The 21636-nt window shown below is 38.2% G+C and overlaps 1 protein-coding gene across 4 annotated transcripts in view; it reads right to left on the bottom strand.

Annotated features, from left to right (window-relative positions):
• The window catches only part of LOC137619749 (calcium uptake protein 1 homolog, mitochondrial-like), an 82440-nt gene that overhangs the window by 44575 nt on the left and 16229 nt on the right, over positions 1 to 21636 (bottom strand). For 2 of the 4 annotated variants that reach the window (XM_068350055.1, XM_068350057.1), the window contains exons 5-6: positions 18314 to 18488; positions 12622 to 12659 (exon numbers count right to left, since the gene is read on the bottom strand). In XM_068350055.1, the coding sequence (XP_068206156.1) occupies positions 12622 to 12659; positions 18314 to 18488 (213 nt within the window). The remainder of the gene's footprint in view (positions 1 to 12621; positions 12660 to 18313; positions 18489 to 21636) is intronic. The other 2 variants (XM_068350056.1, XM_068350058.1) reach the window with 1 other exon arrangement.

The following is a 21636-nucleotide window of genomic DNA, read 5'->3' as shown; positions in this document are numbered from 1 at the left end:
ATTTCTACATATTCAATCTTTAGTATCAGCAATGTCTAGTCAATACTCATTCTCTAGATTAGCAAAGCCAATTGTGTTATTTAAGTCATAATTTAAGTCACAACTACGGTTAATTCAAGAGTTAGAATCAGTTCAAGACAAAAAAGCTGTGCTATGAACCCCAAAGTTTCTCAAGCACTGGGTGGCAGAAAGCAAGGACTCAATTTTTCAAATCTACTTTTTACAGGTTTCTGGGTTCAACCGTCTCCGATCATTCATGACGAGAGTTTTCCTTTAATGCTTACAAATTAGATTAGCTGTTATTTTTTTCCATGAACATTAATGCAAACTTCTCGAATTATAAACTCTTCAAAGACTTCCAATGCGGTCGTTCTAGATACCTAAAAATATTAATCATTTCATCTTAAATTACTAATATCTAAGATATTCAGAACTAATTAAAATAAATACTGTATATACCTAAAAATATTAATCATTTCATCTTAAATTACCAATATCTAAGATATTCAGAACTAATTAAAATAAATATTTTGAAGGAAAGACAACACTAAACTCACCAACGAAAGAATGGCGTTTACGTACAAAAAACACCAACCACGAGTAAGAAATACCACAGTTCTGTTTGTTTATAAGCCTAAGGGTTACAAATCTATAAATAAAAAAAGTGTCACCTTAAAATATGTTATTTTCATTAGTAAAATAAATTTTTGAATATACTTACCCGATAATCATGTAGCTGTCAACTCCGTTGCCCGACAGAATTCTACGGAAGGGATACGCCAGCGATCGCTATACAAGAGGGGGGTGTACTCACAAGCGCCCCCTGTGGCCAGGTACTGCAGTACTTCTTGTTGACACCACCTCAATTTTTCCTCGGTCCACTGGTTCTATGGGGAGGAAGGGTGGGTCAATTAAATCATGATTATCGGGTAAGTATATTCAAAAATTTATTTTACTAATGAAAATAACATTTTTCAATATTAATCTTACCCGATAATCATGTAGCTGATTCACACCCAGGGAGGTGGGTGAAAACCAGTGTACATGTATATCAAGAAGCTAAGTATCCCGTATTTCATATTATCAGTTATTCAAAATAACAATGAAATTATAAGTACCTGGTAAGGAAGTCGACTTGAGCCATTACTCTGCCTTAAATAAGTTCGTCTTCCTTACTGAACGCAGCGTTCCTCTTAGGAGGCTGAACAACTCTAAGGTGCTGAAGTATCAAGGGCTGCAACCCATACTAAAGGACCTCATCACAACCTTTAACCTCGGCGCTTCTCAAGAAAGAATTGACCACCCGCCAAATCAACAAGGATGTGGAAGGCTTCTTAGCCGACCGTACAACCCATAAAAAGTATTCAAGAGAAAGGTTAAAAGGTTATGGGATTATGGGAATGTAGTGGCTGAGCCCCCGCCTACTACTGCATTCGTTGCTACGAATGGTCCCAGGGTGTAGCAGTACTCGTAAAGAGACTGGACATCTTTGAGATAGAATGATGCGAACACTGACTTGCTTCTCCAATAGGTTGCATCCATAACACTCTGCAGAGAACGGTTCTGTTTGAAGGCCACTGAAGTAGCCACAGCTCCCACTTCATGTGTCCTTACCTTCAGCAAAGCAAGGTCTTCTTCCTTCAGATGAGAATGTGCTTCCCTAATCAGAAGCCTGAATAGTAAGAAACTGAGTTCTTAGACCTTGGAAAAGAAGGTTTCTTGATAGCACACCATAAGGCTTCTGATTGTCCTCGTAAAGGTTAAGACCTTTTTAGATAGTACCTAAGAGCTCTAACTGGGCAAAGTACTCTCTCCAGTTCATTCCCCACCAAGTTGGACAGGCTTGGGATCTCGAACGACTTAGGCCAAGGACGTGAAGGAAGCTCGTTTAGCAAAAACCGAGCTGCAAGGAACATGTAGCCATTTCAGATGTGAAAACAATGATCCTGCTGAAGGCGTGGATCTCACTTACTCTTTTAGCTGTTGTCAAGCACACGAGGAAAAGAGTTTTTAATGTGAGGTCCTAAAAAGAGGCTGATTGGAGAGGTTCAAATCTTGATGACATAAGGAACCTTAGGACCACGTCTAGATTCCAGCCTGGAGTGGACAACCGACGTTCCTTTGAGGTCTCAAAAGACCTAGGGAGGTCCTGTAGATCTTTGTTGGTGGAAAGATCCAAGCCTCTGTGGCGGAAAACCGCTGCCAACATACTTCTGTAACCCTTGATCGTAGGAGCTGAAAGGGATCTTACTTTCCTTAGATGTAACAGGAAGTCAGCAATCTGGGTTACAGTGGTACTGGTTGAGGAAACTGCATTGGTCTTGTACCAGCTACGGAAGACTTCCCTTTGAGACTGATAGATTCTGAGAGTGGATGTTCTCCTTGCTCTGGCAATCGCTCTGGCTGCCTCCTTCGAAAAGCCCCTAGCTCTTGAGAGTCTTTCGAAAGTCTGAAGGCAGTCAGACGAAGAGCGTGGAGGTTTGGGTGTACCTTCTTTACGTGAGGTTGACGTAGAAGGTTCACTCCTAGAGGAAGAGTCCTGGGAATGTCGACCAGCCATTGCAGTACCTCTATGAACCATTCTCTCGCGGGCCAGAGCGGAGCCAACCAACGTCAGCCGTGTCCCTTTGCGAGAGGAGAACTTCTGAAGTACCCTGTTGACAATCTTGAACGGCGGGAATGCATACAGGTCGAGATGGGACCAATCCAGCAGAAAAGCATCCACGTGAACTGCTGCTGGGTCTGGAATCGGAGAACAATACAACAGGAGTCTCTAGGTTATCGAGGTAGCGAACAGATCTATGGTTGGCTGACCCCACAGGGCCCAAAGTCTGCTGCAAACATTCTTGTGAAGGGTCCACTCTGTGGGGATGACCTGACCCTTCCGGCTGAGGCGATCTGCCATGACATTCATACCGCCCTGAATGAACCTCGTTACCAGCGTGAGCTTTCGATCTTTAGACCAGATGAGGAGGTCCCTTGCGATCTAGAACAACTTCCACGAAAGAGTCCCTCCCTGCTTGAAGATGTAAGCCAGGGCTGTGGTGTTGTCAGAGTCCACCTCCACCACCTTGTTAAGCTGGAGGGACTTGAAGTTTATCAAGGCCAGAAGAACCGCCAACAACTCCTTGCAATTGATGTGAAGTGTCCTTTGCTCCTGATTCCATGTTCCCGAGCATTCCTGTCCGTCCAAAGTCGCACCCCAGCCCGTGTCTGATGCGTCCGAGAGGAGACGGCGGTCGGGTTTCTGAACAGCCAAAGGTAGACTTCCTTGAGAAGAAAGCTGTTCTTACACCACGCGAGAGAAGACCTCCTCTCTTCGGAAACAGGAACTGAGACCGTCTCTAGCGTCATGTCCTTTATCCAGTGAGCAGCTAGATGATACTGAAGGGGGGGGAGGTGGAGTCTCCCTAACACGATGAACAGGGCCAGCGATGAAAGTGTCCCTGTTAGACTCATCCACTACCTGACTGAGCATCGGTTCCTTCTCAGCATGCTCTGGATGCATTATAGGGCTTGGAAGATCCTTGGGGCCGACGGAAAAGCCCGAAAAGCTCGACTCCGAAGATCCATACCCAGGTAGACAATGGTCTGGGATGGGACGAGCTGAGACTCCTCAAAATTGACCAGGAGGCCCAGTTCCTTGGTCAGATCCATAGTCCATCTGAGAATCTCCAGACAGCGACGACTTGTGGGAGCTCTTAAAAGCCAGTCGTCTGACGGAGCCGGACACAAGATCATGGTACTGCTGCACAGTCTGTGAACTGTCAACCATGGGGAAGCGAGGAAGTACAGTGACAACCCGAAGCTGTCTAGACTGTCTGGGTCGTACAGACAACTCCTTATAGGGTTGCTGAGGTTGCCGCACTGCGTCACAACAAGTCACTTCTGCTGGTTGTTGAACGTCTTCCCAGTGACACACTGACTCCGTAAACAAAAAATCCTCTAACAAGGACTAAGCTTGGACTGCATGTCTTGCAACACAGCTCAAGGTCTATGGGAGCAGGTGTGGTAACAGACAGGGTTAGCGACTGAAGTGGAACCATTACCTTCCCTGGAAGCATGTTATGCTTAAATAAAAGTCCATAGGAGGCTACGCAGCTAAAGGCTCCTCTCCAAATGACAGAGTCCTCAAGGGAATATCAGAAGGAGGGAGAAAAGCACTTTCTCATCTACAGGGACCATATCCGAGAAAAGCTAAGTTCTCTCAGTGAGGGTTTCACTGGTGCAAAAGCAGCAGACTAGAAGGCAACGTTATGAAACTGCTTGACAGTCTAGCGAGTTGGCAACAACCAAAGATGTGTGACTGAGAAGCATGCGGTAAGGTATGCAGAGCATGCTGTATGCAGAGCATGCTGTATGTAGAGCATGCTGTAAGGTAAGCAGAGCATGTTGCATGGCGTGTAACATTTCTCAGAAATTCCATGACCAGTGCTAGATTGAGTAATATCGCATTACTGTCCATTGAAAGTGCACGTGCCGAGGGAATTGATTTAGACTGTTTTGTTGATGAATTTGATAGCCGGCATGATAATCGTAGAATTAAGCTGCACTAAATATACGTACTATAATCTACTTCACCTCAGGAAAGGGAAACTCGCCCTGTTGGCAACACTGCATTACTTCATGCATGCTTGCATGGGGTTTTAATATCAACATAATATTTACATTACATTCATAACTCATGATTCATTTTTGTTTTGAAGATATTTTTGCCATATTTTGCGATTTTGTTAAAAATATATTGCAAGGAATACATATATATTTTTTTATTTAAGTAATACGAATAACCTCCATTATCATAATGTTTGTGTAGGCATACATGTATATGATTACAAATGCAAGTTATGAAAGTAATGAGGTGTTATTATTGTCATTTGTTATTTCAAAGTTGAATGGGAAGAGGCTCAAGTTGAGGAGAAAGTGGCAGATGCATGCGTTGAGGTGGCTGACTCATAGCATGAGGATTCCTGCCTCAAGAGTTGCGCTTGCCTCAAGGGTTGAGGTGGCTGCGCAGAGAGAGGCTCTTGACTCACGAGTTGAGGTTCTTGAGGTGTGAGCTGCGAGAGTTGAGGTAGCGGCTGCGCAGAACGCAGTTCCTGTCTCACGAGTTGAGGTTCCTGAGGAGCTAGCCTCAAGAGTTGAGGCTCTCGCCTTGAGGAAAGTTGAGGTAGCAGCTGCGAGAGCTGAGGTGGCTGCCTCAAGGATGGTAGAGGTTGTCGTACCTCAAGAGGTTGTTGCCTCGAAGATGGTCTAACTGCAAGAAAATCTTGCCTCAAGGCATAAGACTCCTGCTCCCATTGTTGAGGTTGCCTTAAGGAAGGTTGAGGTTGCTGCACAACGCTGGTAACTGGCAACTCCGAACGCGGTAAGGTAGCTTGAGGAACCTCAACTTCGTACGCCTGGCAGACTGGACTGCGGTGAGGCGGAGCTCTCGCAGGAGGAGGTGTAACCTTCTCAGCCTGAAACTCACGCATTAAGACCGCAAGCTGCGACTGCATGGACTGCAGCAAAGTCATCTTGGGATCAACAGACGATAAGGTCTGTTGAGGCAAAGCCTTAACAGAAGATGAGGTCTGTTGAGGCATCGCCTTACCTCTCTTAGGAGGTGTGCAGTCACCTGATGACTGCGGAGAGTCAGAGCTAACCCAATGACTGCATCCGGGTTGTTGAACTCTAGAGGTCTGGACTTTACGTTTAAGAGGTCTTGAGACCTGAGTCCAGCGTTTTCTCCCCGAAATTTCTTCTGCAGACGAGCAAAATAAGGGCTCAATCGTCTGCGGGTGGGAGTGACGGTCTCTGTAAGACACGCCCGCAACCACCGAGGATACTTCTGTGCGCCGATCAAGGCCTGCCGAACCCTTTTGCCCTTCGACATTGCTTCTCCCCTGGGCTTGGGAGCTTGCAAGAGGTCCCGGACTGGGAGGACGACTGGCACGCACAGAAGTACCCTCACGCACAACACTGACACACTTTGCGCTAATCACTTATCACTTTTGATTTTCTGTTTGCACTTATTTCACTGAACTCGAAACTTTAAGTGGTTTGTACCTGAAACACGCAATTCTATCCTTCCTTAAAAGTTAGTAATTGCGAAAACAGAATTACAATGTAACAGAAAAATCTAATGAAAGATAAATAATTCAGTGGCTGGAAAGAGACTAAACACTAGATCAAATAAACTACGTTTAAAATCTCTCACCGCATAAAGCTTGAGAACAAGAATAAAACTCTAGAAACGTTTACCTTCTTCCCCTAAAGAGACTAGGGAGAAGAGCAAAAACGATAACAACGTTACTCGCTTGAACGAAACGTTTATCCAGCTCTCTCTCCCTCCGTCTCTATCTCTCTCTCTCTCTCTTTCTTGACTTAGAACCTGAGAGAAGAGCCCAATCATATATATCGTTAAAACATATTATTGTTAAAGGAAAAAAACTGAAATATTTCCCAAATAAAAAGTTCCTTTATTAGAATTAAAACCATTAAGCTAAGAAAGAATGAACAAAACGCTAGAAACGGTTACTCTTACTGCAACGTGACACCGTGAAAATTCTCTCTCTATCGTAACGATAGAGCGCAAGTTGAACGTTCTGAACGTCAACAACTGCAGAGACAAAACAAAAACGTTAGTTCAACTTTGAAAACAGTACGAGACTATCAAAGAAATTCTTTCAAAAACATTAAAATAGCATAATATGTTAACAGGTAAAACCGAAATGACGGGCTCAATGTTAATTAACTTCGGTACCAAGAAAAGACCGCCTACTATTAGGAAAGGTCGAATATAAACAAATATAAAAATTAATTTTAATAAGTTTATAATAAAAGGAAGTTAATCGAAGAGGCCTATAAAAGGCGGAGAGATATAAAATAAATCTATAACTTTTGTTAAGCAAAATTAAGAAAGAGAGTCTATACTCTCTTAGACACCAACACTTCCGTCTAAGGGAAGGGTCGGCCATTTAAAAGTGAAAGAGAGTTCATACTCTCTTCGTCACCATAATTAATCAAATTAATTCCAAAAGCTAGCTAAGCTAATGATAAAACTTCCTGAATAGCGAAAGCTAAACTCTAGAGCAAATACATCACCAAATCGTGAGCAAAAAACTCCAGAATCAACAGCGTATCCATGTAGGTCTAGCCGGAGGCACGACAGAGGAAAAATTGAGGTGGTGTCAACAAGAAGTACTGCAGTACCTGGCCACAGGTGGCGCTTGTGAGTACACCCCCCTCTTGTATAGCGATCGCTGGCGTATCCCTTCCGTAGAATTCTGTCGGGCAACGGAGTTGACAGCTACATGATTATCGGGTAAGATTAATATTGAAAAAAGCAGAAACAATAAAATAAAAATAAATCCTTAATACAAAATAAAATCGATGGTCAATGTTTTGTTCCATATTTAGTAAAGTGTAAAACATTCTGATGTTCTATGAATCAAATCTACTAAAGTTTACGGTTACAGGTGAGCTTTTAATTCTCAGAAATAATGATTAACTATATGGCAATATCATACTAAATAACTGTATTTTCATTTGCTAGTCTGAAGTAAAACATTCTGATGTTCTATGAATCAAATTAACTAAAGTCTAAGGTTACAGGTGAGCTTTTAATTATAAAAAATAATGATGAAATATATGGCAATATCATACTAAAGAACTGTATTTTCATTTGCTAGTCTGAACTATATACTCGACTCCACTAAATCAAGATAATATTTACTGAGTTTTTGATCCGATTCAACTTCTCAAATTTGGTTTAAACATAATATATTAAGCTTACCCTTAAATTCATAATATTCCCATATAATAATGTAAAATTTCTAATTTCTTTGACCCACGTTAAACAATGGAAAGAAATTAATTTAAAAACACAACTAATATAAATTTGTCTGAAAAGAATTGAACTCTTCGGTATAAAAGTCTAAGCCGAGGCAGGACTAGAAAACAGAAAAAACAAATGAAAATTAAATTGTTGCTCAAGATTAAAACGACACCCTAGTTAGTCCACAATGATAAATAGCCCTTCTAAATCCATAAAGATAGATCTCAACATAATAACTCATTACTTGAAAGAATTGCATATTTCATAATTACAAAAAAAGAGAAAGAGGAAAATTTTATAATAATGATTCATTAGAAAAATTATTATTCAGAGGAGAACATTGTGAAAACTGATAAAAACAATAATGAGAGAATACAATGAAAAGAGGAGACACACAAGAAACAGAGGTTAAGTTTTAACCTTAGTTTCTGTCCAACACCTCACTTTTTTTGTATCCTTTTTCATTGCTTTTACCAAGTTGTACATTTTTTGACGATTTATATTCAACTAAGTCACTTGTGCGTTATTTAATTATTATTCCTATGCTTTCTTTAGTAAGTCCTTTTCTTTCAACTACTTTTTTTTCAGTTCCCTAACTGTGTACAAATCTATCTATCTGTTAACCAGGGCATTGCCCCCAATTTTTGGGAGGAAGCCAACATGAAAAAAAGAACACAAAGGGGACTTTTCTTCTTCCTTCAGTTCCCTATGAACAAAAGTCTATCTATCTATTTATCAATGCACTTTCTCCAATTTTGGGGGGGACAGCTAACACGAACAAAAAGAACAAAAGGAGACTTTTCCTCTTTCTTCAGTTCCCTAAATGCCTACAAAATTCTGTCTATCTATTCACCAAGGCACTTCCTCCAATTTTTGGGGGGCAGCCCAAAAAAAAAAAACACACACACACACAACGGGGACTTTTCTTCTATCTTCAGTTCCCTAACTGCCAATAAGTCTATATCTGTTTACCAAGGCATTTCCCCCAATTTTTAGGGAGCAGCCAACATAAAAAAAAAAACACACAAAGGGGACTTTTCTTCTCTCTTCAGTTCCCTATGAACAAAAGTCTATTTATCTATTTATCAAAGCCCTTCCCCCAATTTTGAGGGGGGCAGCCAACATAAAAAAAAGAAAACAAAGGGGACTTTTCCTCTTTCTTCAGTTCCCTAAACGCCTACAAAATTCTGTCTATCTATTCACCAAGGCACTTCCTCCAATTTTTGGGGGCAGACAACAAAAAAAAATAAATAAAAAAAAACACAAAGGGGACTTTTCTTCTATCTTCAGTTCCCTAAGTGCCAATAAGTCTATCTATATGTTAACCAGGGCATTTCCCCCAATTTTTGGGGGGGAAGCCAACATAAAAAAAGAACACAAGGGGGAATTTTCTTCTTTCTTCAGTTCCCTAAGAACAAAAGTCTATCTATCTATTTATCAAGGGACTTTCTCCAATTTTGGGGGGGAAAGCTAATACGAACAAAAAGAACAAAAGGAGAATTTCCTCTTTCTTCAGTTCCCTAAACGCCTACAAAATTCTGTCTATCTATTCACCAAGGCACTTCCTCCAATTTTGGGGGGCAGACAACAAAAAAATAAATAAAAAAAACACAAAGGGGACTTTTCTTCTATCTTCAGTTCCCTAAGTGCTAATAAGTCTAACTATCTGTTAACCAGGGCACCAGCCACCCGTTGAGATACTACCGCTAGAGAGTTATGGGGTCTTTTGACTGGCCAGACAGTACTACATTGGATCCTCCTCTCTGGTTACGGTTCATTTTCCCTTTGCCTACATACACACTGAATAGTCTGGCATATTCTTTACATATTCTCCTCTATCCTCATACACCTGACAACACAGATTACCAAACAATTCTTCATCACCCAAGGGGTTACTGCACTGTAATTGTTCAGTGCCAATTTCCTCTTGGTAAGGGTAGAAGAGACTCTTTAGCTATGGTAAGCAGCTCTTCTAGGAGGACACTCCAAAATCAAACCACTGTTCTCTAGTCTTGGGTAGTGCCATAGCCTCTGTACCATGGCCTTTCACTGTCTTGGGTTAGAGTTCTCTTGCTTGAGGGTACACTCGAGCACACTCTCCTATCTTATTTCTCTTCCTCTTGTTTTGTTAAAGTTTTTATAGTTTATATAGGAGATATTTATTGTTGTTACTCTTCTTAGAATATTTTATTTTCCTTTTTTCCATTCCGCACTGAGCTATTTTCCCTGTTGGAGCCCCTGGGCTTATAGCATACTGCTTTTCCAACTAGGGTTGTAGCTTAGTAAGTAATAATAATAATAATAATAATAAAAAAAAAAACACAAAAGGGACTTTTCTTATTTCTTCAGTTCCCTATGAACAAAAATCTATTTATCTATTTATCAAAGCACTTCCCCCAATTTTGAGGGGGGCAGCCAACATTAAAAACAGAACAAAAGGGGTCTTCTCTTCTCTTCGCTCCTACCACCCTGAGGAGGGATTCAGCTAAATTTGGTTGATAAAAATGCTTTTGATTCAACTCTAACAAACAGACTGATGATTGCAATACGAAACTTGTTTCTTCATCTGTTAAAACTGCTTATAGAGGCAAGTTCAGCCAGTGAAGAAGGCACTCTATTCCTATCATACACTCGGCAACTATACACAACGAATAACTTCCCGTATAGAAAGACCCAAATCTATAGAATTTTACAATTGTTATGATTCTACAAAACCTATAGGCACTTTATTATTAAAGATTTTGTGACTGTTAAACATGTGGCTTACCACACACGTTAAACACAGTTATATTTCAATTGCCATTTCCACCTACTTTCAATTCACTAACAAATTCTTAGTATACCGTTTCACAAAAATAATTAACCATAAAAAGAATTACTGTATTGTGATGCAGAAAAACATGGTAATTTAGAGGGAAAGTCTACTCATCACTAAAGCCCTGTCCACACGATCGAGCATGCCCCACGGGCAAACAGTGATACCAGGCCACAATAGTTAGTGAAAATGGGGGTTAATGACGTCAGAAGCGGGAAAACTAAAGGCAGGGATCTGGCAACAATGTATGATGCTAGATCCCTGTCTGTGGTTTTCCCAGTTCTGACGTCATTAACCCTCATTCTTAATAACTAGGTCTGGTATCACTGTTTGCCCGTCGGGCATGCTCGATCGTGTGGATAGGGTTCAAGTCAAAAGTATGGGAAAATAACTCCTTTAAAATCTGATTTATAAGAGGAATAAGACAGTACAGCATAAAATCTACTAAAATCGGTCTTGAAAAGTAAACCATCTTATATAACACTTAAACTATTATACTATTTAATTTTAAAATATTTAAAAATTAGCTTTTATTTCAATAGAATTATTTAAGAAGGCACACAGACAGGTTAGTTAATATAACGTACAGCTATATACCAACAGTAGATGTCACTATAATCAAATCTGTGAAATGAGTTTTTAAAATGAAACATAAGACAGCACAGCATAAAATGAACTAAAATCAGCCTTGAAAATGAAACCATCTTATATAACATATACTTATATTATTACACTATTCTATTTTAAAATATTATTTAAAAAATTATCTTTTATTTGGGCAATAGAATTACTTAAGACGACGTACACAGTTTATTTAATACTACGCACATCTGTATACCAACAAGTGCATGTCACTATATTCAAACCTGTTTAGTTTTTTAAATAAAACATTGTCAAAATGTCTTATTTTTTAGTTCCTGGATAATTCATCCCTAACTTAGTTCATGACGAAAACTCCTAACTCGAAATAGAGTCCTCCTTCGACTTACGAGGAATTCACAAGTGACTGAACTAATGGAGACGGAAAAAAAAAGTTGAGCATCAACACCCAAAAGTTGAACTTTCTGCACGATGAGAATACCGAGATGTAAATACAGTAATCGAAAACTAATTTATTAAATGAAAGCATCAGTATTGATATATTTACTATTACATACTTCAAACACATTTTAGTAATACCTTACTGTAATTTTCTTTGATCATGGGGTCTGCTAAAGCCATGGCTATGTATCAAATACCCTATTCAGGTACAATATATTCCCTTTTATCATATGTAAGTATGAATTTATAAAACATGAACTGAACCCCAAGTAAAGGGGAGACTGCACCTGCTATATCACAAGGCAGTCATTCTACGAGCAGTTTTCAAAATGACTCGATTAGAAGTCCTTATTAAAAAATAAGCCCTAAAATAAAATAAAAATAAGAGAATATATCCTAGCATAACTTCCAACTCACTCGCTCATAGTCCGTCCTGAGCTAAACCTAATGAAAGAACTATTAAAACATGATAAACTGAAACAAAGTCTTACCTTGGTTAACCATTTAGAAAATAAAAAATGACCAAAAGCATCAAGACTATGTCCAGAGCTGACAAAACTTTAGAAAAATAACAAGGAAACAAGGAAACAAAAGCCTACGCCACAAGGAGTCCCGTAGCAATCCCTAGTATTCAATGCGGTGAATCGAACCTTAGTAAACGCAACTTCAAGTGAATATCGCTGTTACTTTTGAACTAACGTTATGTATATTAATAAGCAATAAAAACAAGGAGAGAAAAACCATTGTTAAATACTTCTAAATATTGTTCAATACTAGAACCTCCATCTCAGTCTTCAACGACTGAAATGAAAACTGTATGAAGTCACTATACTACCAGTGATGTCAAAACTAACGTTTTCTATATTACTTTTTAAAATTTTAATTATCAGTTAAGTAATTGAGTCTCTTGATTAACATTTCAATAGAAAGATTTTCAACATACCTTGGGGTCGTACTTCTTGAACTGGTCGAGGCCGAGGCCTGGAAAATGAAAAGTAATGAGTACCAAGAAAAAGCATTTTGAGCATTTTGCTTTATTCAACTTCAAAACATATTTCTGCTGTAAATTCCAAGTCAAAATTTCATTATATAACATTTTGAAAGCACAGTCCAGCTATATCAAAAACCATATGGCTTTAGAAAATTCTAACTCGTTAAAAAGCGTTAAAAAGAAAATAGCATCAATCATGCAGCATGAAATGCGATGCTCTATCGAAGCAGGATGCCAAAGCATGCAAAAGAAAAACAAATAAAAGCACAAGAATTGCCGTGGTTTTAAAACTATACAGTATTCATGCAGAATTTGGCACAATAATACTCTCACTTACGAAGTTATGGAACTTGCATAGAAAAAAATACCCAGGAAGCTAACATCACCTAAAATAATCTTAGACACTAAAAAGTTAGTTGCTTTCTTCTTTACTAGATTAAAGTGGCTTTATCTGATTAGGCAGAGAAACATCCGTTTAACAGAACTATGTGGGACGCATTTATCGGATTAGGCAGAGAAATTGATCCGTTTTACAGAACTATGTGGGACGCACACAAGCAAAACTATAAGTAGAAGAATGTTAGAGTAATTTGACAATAATATTTATGACTTCTGTACTCCCCCGGTGTTAATATCGATTCTTCTTTTACCTAGTTAAATGTCAACATTCACCCTAAACTCTTAAAAAATTCACATTTTCTTTCACAGCAATAGTATTGCCCCTTTAGTAACATCTTGAGATTATACATACATACATCCATACATATACCAAGGCACATACCCCAATTTTGGGGGGTAGCCGACATCAAACAATTGAACAAAAAAGGGGACCTTTCCTCTCTACGTTCCTCCCAGCCTGACAAGGACTCAACTGAGGTTGGCTGGTACTGCTAGGGTGCCACAGCCCACCCTCCCACGTTATCCACCACAGATGAAGCTTTCTAACGCTGAATCCCCTACTGTTGGGGTGTAAAGCAAGGAGCACGCTTGCATATCCTATCACCACATTGCTTCAGTCTCAAAGTAAAAAAATGTTCAACAGCCTCTTAGACTTGAGTAGTCATTGGGGATTTGAGAGACAGGCAAGTATATATATAAATTTTAAAATTGAAATTCCACTTATTTCTATGAACCTCCCTGGCATTTATATTGCTGTTTGTTAAACTCTGATGAAGGTGGGATGGTGAAGGAAAGAGATAGGAAAGCTCAATAATCTGGACTAAAAATCTACGTCAATTTCCCAAAACTAATAAAACAAGTTTTTACAGTGACAAACCATAAGCCAGTTAAGTTTTAATACCAAATGAATACCAATCAAGGTAAAATGTACTATCAATATAAAAATAAAATTTAACAACTAATAATTCCTACCCAATTACTACTCTCGCTACTTATTGCTAGAATCATATATCTACTATAGTACCCAACACCCTGCATTTCTCATTGATACATTTAATACCATAACTTGAGTAGTGAGAAGTTCAATTAAAAGATAAATTCGATTTATACTATAGACCCTACATACAGCTACAACTGCACCCCATTTCCAGCAATCCTTATAACAAAGCCAGGTTTTCTTTATGTAATGCTTGTCGAAAAGACTTACACGTCACTTGGCTGCTACCAAAACTCTAAAGAGATTCATATAAAACTTGAATTGAGTAACTGCACTTCTAATATCGTGAACCCGAACTTCAAAGGCCATCATCTGACCTGAAGCCAGTTTTCTGTAAGCTTCTGCTGCCACTTAAATAAGGAATGACAGGATTCTTGAAGAGAGGTCTCCTTGGAACTAGTAGCTCTACAAAATAAATTGGAGGAAGGAATCTATTTTCTTAAGCACATTACTACCAACCTTTTTCTCAAATGAAGGAATAGAGAAAAACTAAGAGAGTCCTTTCATCTTGATATAGCTTAAGTGGCATAACTAGTGGGTCACCATATTCATCACAGCGATTGTTTAAAACACACTGCTTCCCTTAACACGTGATACAAAAAGAATGCTGATCTTCATCACCCCGAAATATACCCCTTGAAAAATCTGCACAATGCATACTAAATCCAGCAGAAGAAATCCCCTATTAATCTGCATCTAAATAATCTCTTAAAATACACAAAAAACTATCAGGATTCAGGGGAAGAACTAACGTGCGTATCATCCCTGGACGAGAAGATTGAAGCAACGTGGTGATCGATAGTCTACCCAAGCGATCTCCTTGCCATAAAGGTTTCAAGGCCAATCATGAATGGCAGAAGCAAGGGACAGTTACATTGCCCTATCAAGCAGGACAATGCCCTAGAGACTGACTGTATTACATATGATCAGCATCCAAGCCCCACTCCACCAAAGTTAGGACCAAGGAGGGCCAGGCAATGGCTGCTGATGATTCAACAGATAAACCTATAGGCTTTCCCAAACACCCCATCCTTAGCTCACAAGGATGATGAGGTTGCAGCTACCACAAGAACTAACGAGTCTGAGCGGGACTCAGACCCCAGTCTGGCAATCACCAGGCAAGGACGCTACCAGCACGCCACCACACTGCAATATAATCTCAATACATACTGTCAAAGAAAATGGAATTCTTTATATTTTATGATATCGTAAATGTTAGTACTTAACTAGCTTTGAGAAGGAAGCCATATAAATAACAGGGGAAGCTCAAAGAAATTGTCTAACTGCGTATCAGAGAAAGCATAGGAACTGTATGGTCCATGTGAGGATCAGGTTGCTGTTTCGCTAAATTTTCTCTCCACCAAACCTTACACGAGCTAAAAACGAAAGGTCCGGTGGAGGGCTAAATAATTATACTGAACACTACAACCAAACTTTTTAACCTTTCTTTGTTTTGTGAAATATACATAGAAGTATTTTTGGCTTTTAAGCTAACTTACTTATAATACATATATTTTTTACACATCACCTACTTTTTTCACTAATCTACATTCTAGAGGCATTAATAGCATAACATGGTATCATAACTTTACCAGGTAAATAAAGTAAAGCAAGATTTTACAAAAGTTAAAAAGTTGAAAAAGCAAAAAAAAGGTTTCAAGTCCTTAAAAATCATTTTGATTTGTAAAAAAGAAATTTGTAAAAAAGAGAGAGAGAGAGAGAGAGAGAGAGAGAGAGAGAGAGAGAGAGAGAGAGAAATGCTTTACACAAGAGCTTAGATCTTTTGCAAAGAACTGAACGTTCTTCTCACACATCTACACACGAAATCTACGATCAACCACTTTAATTATTCTCACACAAGTAGCGCACACAATAACATGAAAGCCCTTATTTCCAAACATAGAAACACACACGTTGAAGCTGCAAATTCAAAGGCCCTTGGTTCATGAAACCCAAGCAAAGATGAACGGCGTCATTATATCCGTAGCTGTATGAAAGCAGACCGGGCCATCTGAAGAGCACTCGAGTATGCTATTTACGATGCACCGGGACATAAAAAAAAAACTTCTGCTATTAGTGACAAAAGTCTTATGTATAGAAACTGTTAATCTTACAATTGGAGTTTTTATTTTAAATAAAGCAACCAAGTCAGTAATGTTTATTGGAGAAAACTGTGAACTTCAAAGCAACACTACACATTTTTTTTTAGTTTGTATTATATACAAAATACTATATGTACAAGTTAATTTATATTCTGAAAATCATTTTGAATCCTTGTATTTTCAAATGCTTAAGATTTATTTGCCTAATGTTATCCTAGCTAAGTTACTATACTGCATATGAAATAACAACAGTCTTATGTAAATCTCCCCTGACATTAATACTTTATAGTGAATCTATTGCAAATAAAAACAACTGAGATATCTATAAGCAAAAGATCACTTCATCAGAAAGTCAAGGTACTCTACTTATGCCGAAATACACATGATAGCAAATGGAACGTACATATCTTCAAGTTATGTGGATAAAGTTTTAACAAGTTCTGGGACCATAACTAAATCATCCTACATTGAAAGAAATTTTTACTAAAACATGCTACATAAAAGGATTTTTTTTTGAAAGCTATAACTTTTTCACCTGGTACTTAACAGTACAAATCTAATTTACCGATCAATTAATATCTTCTTACTTTAAATTCAAAAGCAGTGGTCTCCAATTAATATCTTCTAACTTTAAATTCAAAAGCAGTAAATATCTTCTAACTTTAAATTCAAAAGCAGTATATATCTTCTAACTTTAAATTCAAAAGCAGTGGTCTCCTATTAATATCTTCTAACTTTAAATTCAAAAGCAGTTAATATCTTCTAACTTTAAATTCAAAAGCAGTGGTCTCCTATTAATATCTTCTAACTATAAATTCAAAAGCAGTAAATATCTTCTAACTATAAATTCAAAAGCAGTGGTCTCCTCTTCACTAAGAGTTCTACGTGACTAAACGTGCTAAATATGAAATTAATTTCATATAGACAAAATGAGTACCTTCTTTAATAAGTGGTCTGGAAGATTTTTAACAAAATCTTTTGGGGATCTTAAATGATTATACATAAGTCCCTTACTTATATCTCTATTGTTTTCTGTCAGCTCATCTTGCTAAGACTATTACGTTAACATACTTCAAATGTCTATTTAAATAATCAACAGTTTTTTGTGTCAATTATCACAATGATCAAAACCAATCAAGCAGATGAAAATTGATACACTTGTAGACTTCAACTAGTCAATTCTTTTTTATGAGGCACATTTGTACCGGCAGGGGTCCCCTTTTTGCTCGGAAAAGGTTCCTACTAATTGATTGATTAGAATCATGTCCAACCAATCAAGTAGTAGGAAATGTTTCCGGGCTAAAGGGGCACCCCTCCGAGTCAGTGCAAATGCACCTAATACTATACTGATCTAACATATCTTTACTCTAAAATTACCCACTAATCACCAAGCTGGCACATTTCAAGAGATGAAAAATAAGTGGAGTGAGAGATATAAAACCAGTTTAGATATAAATAGGCAAAAGGGGACCTCTTAAACAGCTGTAATCTATGGCATTTTTTAAAAATATTACAGCTGTTAATCCTGTACTTTTTAATAGTAAAAACTTTCTAACCATCACAACTGCTTTAATTTCTTAATATGCATGTCATCATATGAAAAATAACTACCGAATTCAACTATCTATTAACCCCCCTACAATCTATTTTTTCTATGAAGTTTAAAGATTTTCATTTTCCCGCACATAAGAGGATTGAGAATAGAGATACAAATATTTGGTTTTCTGCTATATATCATCACAAAAACAGACATTTCAGCGGCTAGACAGAAAATGTATCAACTGAGGTTAAAGGACATGAAAATGCAGAAAATCAAATACTTCCATATTCAACCTCTCCTGTAGTTGATTCCTTTTAGTGAGGCCGATTTACACCGACTCGCAGGGGTGCCCTTTTAGTTTGGATAAGTTTCCTGCTGGCAGATTGGTTGGACATGATAATTCCAACCAATCAGATAACAGGAAACGTTTCGGAGCTAAAAGGGCACTGCTGCGAGTCAGTGCAAATGAGCCTCATTAAAAAAAATTGAGTATAGGATATGAAGTAGTACACCATTACACACAAAATAAATTATCTACTGAAACCCTTCAAGTAGATTACGGGACTCATTAGATAAATCTTATACCCTTCATTCAGAAACTCCTACCATCTGGCTGTTGCATCCCCGGTGTCAACGACCGCAGCAAATCATCGGGAGTCATGTAAACCACCGTCTTTTCCGACCCGTTGGCGGTCTTTTGGATGAGCTTGACAGTGGCAAAGTAGCGGAAAATTTTATCTGGTGTCGAAAAAGACCGGATTCTGTTTTCGTACTCTATGATCTACGTCAGGAAAGAAAAGAGAAACACCGTCTAAAAGTGACACGCACAAATAAAAAACGTAAACAAATTCAACTACTCTCCGTAGAGGATCGAGAAGTCTGCATGCAACATATCACAAAGCGTGCACAATGCCAAAATGGGACTGAAAACAATATAATGTATAAAACAAAAACAAAAAAAACTAGAGAACTGCGATGACCTAGAAGTATCAAACAAAATATACTCTCAGGTACAAAAAACTATCGCACTATTCAAATCATCACGGCATTACACCAACATTCTACTATGCAGAAACTGAAAGGAAATGGAACTAAATTAAATACAGTCAATAAAAATAGGACCCCCCATGACATCAGAAAATCAATCTTGCTACAAATAATAAACTGCAGTGCTGTAAAATAAGAACTTCAAATCAAAGTAATGAACAAGATATAAAGAATACTGTTCTAAATTAGATTCATACTAGAATACCACAACAAAAGCAATACAAGTTGCATGTTAACCCTTTTACCCCCATGGACGTACCGGTACGTCCTTGCAAAAAAATGCTATAAAAATTTTTTTTTTCATATTTTTGATAATTTTTTGAGAAAATTCAGGCATTTTCCAAGAGAATGAGACCAACCTGACCTCTCTATGACAAACATTAAGGCTGTTAGAGCAATTTAAAAAAAATATACTGCAAAATGTGCTGGGAAAAAAATAACCCCCTGGGGGTTAAGGGTTAGAAATTTCCAGAGCCTGGGGGTAAAAGGGTTAACTATGTCTGATTCATATATATGTGAGTTCTTAAAAGATATGTGCTTGGATCTAGAAAAAAAAACTGATTATGCTAAGGGCACACATGTTCTTGTGTTGCTTACTGAAATCTTAGTGTAGATGATGAGTAATCTCTTCATAAATAATGAGAATTAGTTCAATTTTGAGTTTTGAGCCTTACCCCAAGGGTCATTCTGCCAAGACTAAAAAACTTAAGTACAGTATACTGTACTTTCCAGGATGTATACCATCATAATTACCAATCTTATACATGGGTTTGACCACAGGGTTGGTACCAATTACAAAGGCTTAGCATGGTCCATGTTGGCAGAACAAAATTTCTTTATGACATAGCACCTTTGCCTCCATCCCTTGCATTGCAACCTGCATTTCTACTCTGTTTTCATTTCCTTTGGTTCCCTTCCACCAAATAATCCAATGTCTTTGATTTCACCTATTCTAATTTTTGCCTCTCCTTTAGGAACATATCTTTCATGCAACTCTTATTAGAATATAGAAAAGTACAGGTACTTCAGTTGGAAATTCAAAGTCAACGGATAATCTTTTACTCAAACCCTTTCCTAAGTACGTATATACATTTTTTTTTCATTTGGAAACCATATATTACTAACAATCAACCAACCACGTTGCCAAGCGTATTTCTTTACCATTATTATACAGTCACTTTTACAATTTTTCCCTGCCACAACTTATTCAACCAATAAAATCCTTGAAATAACACAATTGCACTTTCCTGTCAAATCTCAGGCTTCCTGACACAAGTGCTACCCATTTCTGAATTACCTTAGGTATTATTCTAATCATTATATTTAAAATAGTGTGGTTTAACAAAATAAAAGAGTCCCAGTACAGTAATAAACTTTCATAAGGCTTGATGAAAGAATTTGTCAACCAAAAAATTTATTCTTGAATGTTAAAGTGAAAATTATAGCAAAGAAACTCGATACAAACATATACCAAAGCACTTTCCCCAATTTTGGGGGGTAGCCGACATCAAGCAAATGAAACAAAAAAGGGGACCTCTACTCTCTATGTTCCTCCCAGCCTGACAAGGGACTCAACCGAGTTCGGCTGGTACTGCTAGGGTGGCACAGCCCACCCTCCCACATTTCCACCACAGATGCAGCTTCATAACGCTGAATCCCCTACTGCTGCTACCTCCGAGGTCATCTAAGGCACCGGAGGAAGCAGCAGGGCCTACCGTAACTGCGTCACAATCGCTCGCCATTCATTCCTATTTCTAGCACGCTCTTTTGCCTCTCTCACATCTATCCTCCTATCACCCAGATCTTTCTTCGCTCCATCCATAGTTGAGAGAAAAAAGACCATAGGCAACCTGATTTTGCACATGACATAAGGCAGAAAGCAATGAAACTGGGGTTGAAAGGACTTTGTAAAGAACGTTGAGTACTTTACACGTAACTCTGAGCAGCGAATATTGCACACAGCATCTTCCTTCTGGGTTCAAAGCTTCAACTACAATATTAAGATACATGCAGTGAAGAAGCTATTCTGATAACAAAATTAATCATTTCTATACCCGCCTAACATTCATACAGCTTCTTTGGAGAAGTTGAGTAAATGTCGACGTCTAATTTAAAAATATAAAAATTTCCCATTTCCTTTAACTGTAAGTCTTGCCCACGTATTGGAGTAATATATTGAGTTCATATGGTGGCATATGGCAATAAAAGTGCTTTTATACACTAATCTTTTAGGATAACTCAATGGCCGTTCGCAAGAACTCCTAGTAGGGCATAGGCTTTCTCACTTTTATCAGGTTTGGGTTAAACTTCACCCAGAAACATGCATTCTATGCTTAATTTTGCTTTCCTATTCATCAGGAATCAAAGAAACTCCAGTTTATGTAGAGCTCAAAAATACATCAATTCAAACGACCATTTCTGAGTCGTGATTGCTTGAAGTATTCACGAGGACAATGGCTCCTACCTCGAAATAGGCGAGATTTCTGGCCTTCCAAGTTCCACTTTACTTACAACTGGTTTATTTCTAACCCGTCCTAGAAAAAGATTAGAGTCAAGCTGGTATGGATGCTTAGATTATTTAGAAAGTTCAGAGTCCTGGTCTATGTGGAGAAGTGTCTGACTTTCAACTCGAAAGAATTCTCTTATGTGGGAATGATAATAACAACATTTAATCTTCAAACTTTTCAATAAGAAAAAAGTATTTGCTCATTCCTGCTTTTTTCTTTTTTGATAAATTCAAGTAGATTAAAGCATAGGATCATTCCTGCCTGGCATTCTGCCACACTAGGGTTCGAGTCCCGCTCAATTTTGAGACTATTTTGTAGTGTCTGCAACCTCACAAACCCTGTGAGCTAAGGAAGCGAGGTTTGGGGAAGCCTACA

The sequence above is a fragment of the Palaemon carinicauda genome, chromosome 26 (assembly GCF_036898095.1).
Source record: "Palaemon carinicauda isolate YSFRI2023 chromosome 26, ASM3689809v2, whole genome shotgun sequence".
Lineage (NCBI taxonomy): Eukaryota > Metazoa > Arthropoda > Malacostraca > Decapoda > Palaemonidae > Palaemon > Palaemon carinicauda.
The sequence above is the reverse complement of the archived record's forward strand: the minus strand, read 5'-3'. Positions and strand labels throughout refer to the sequence as shown.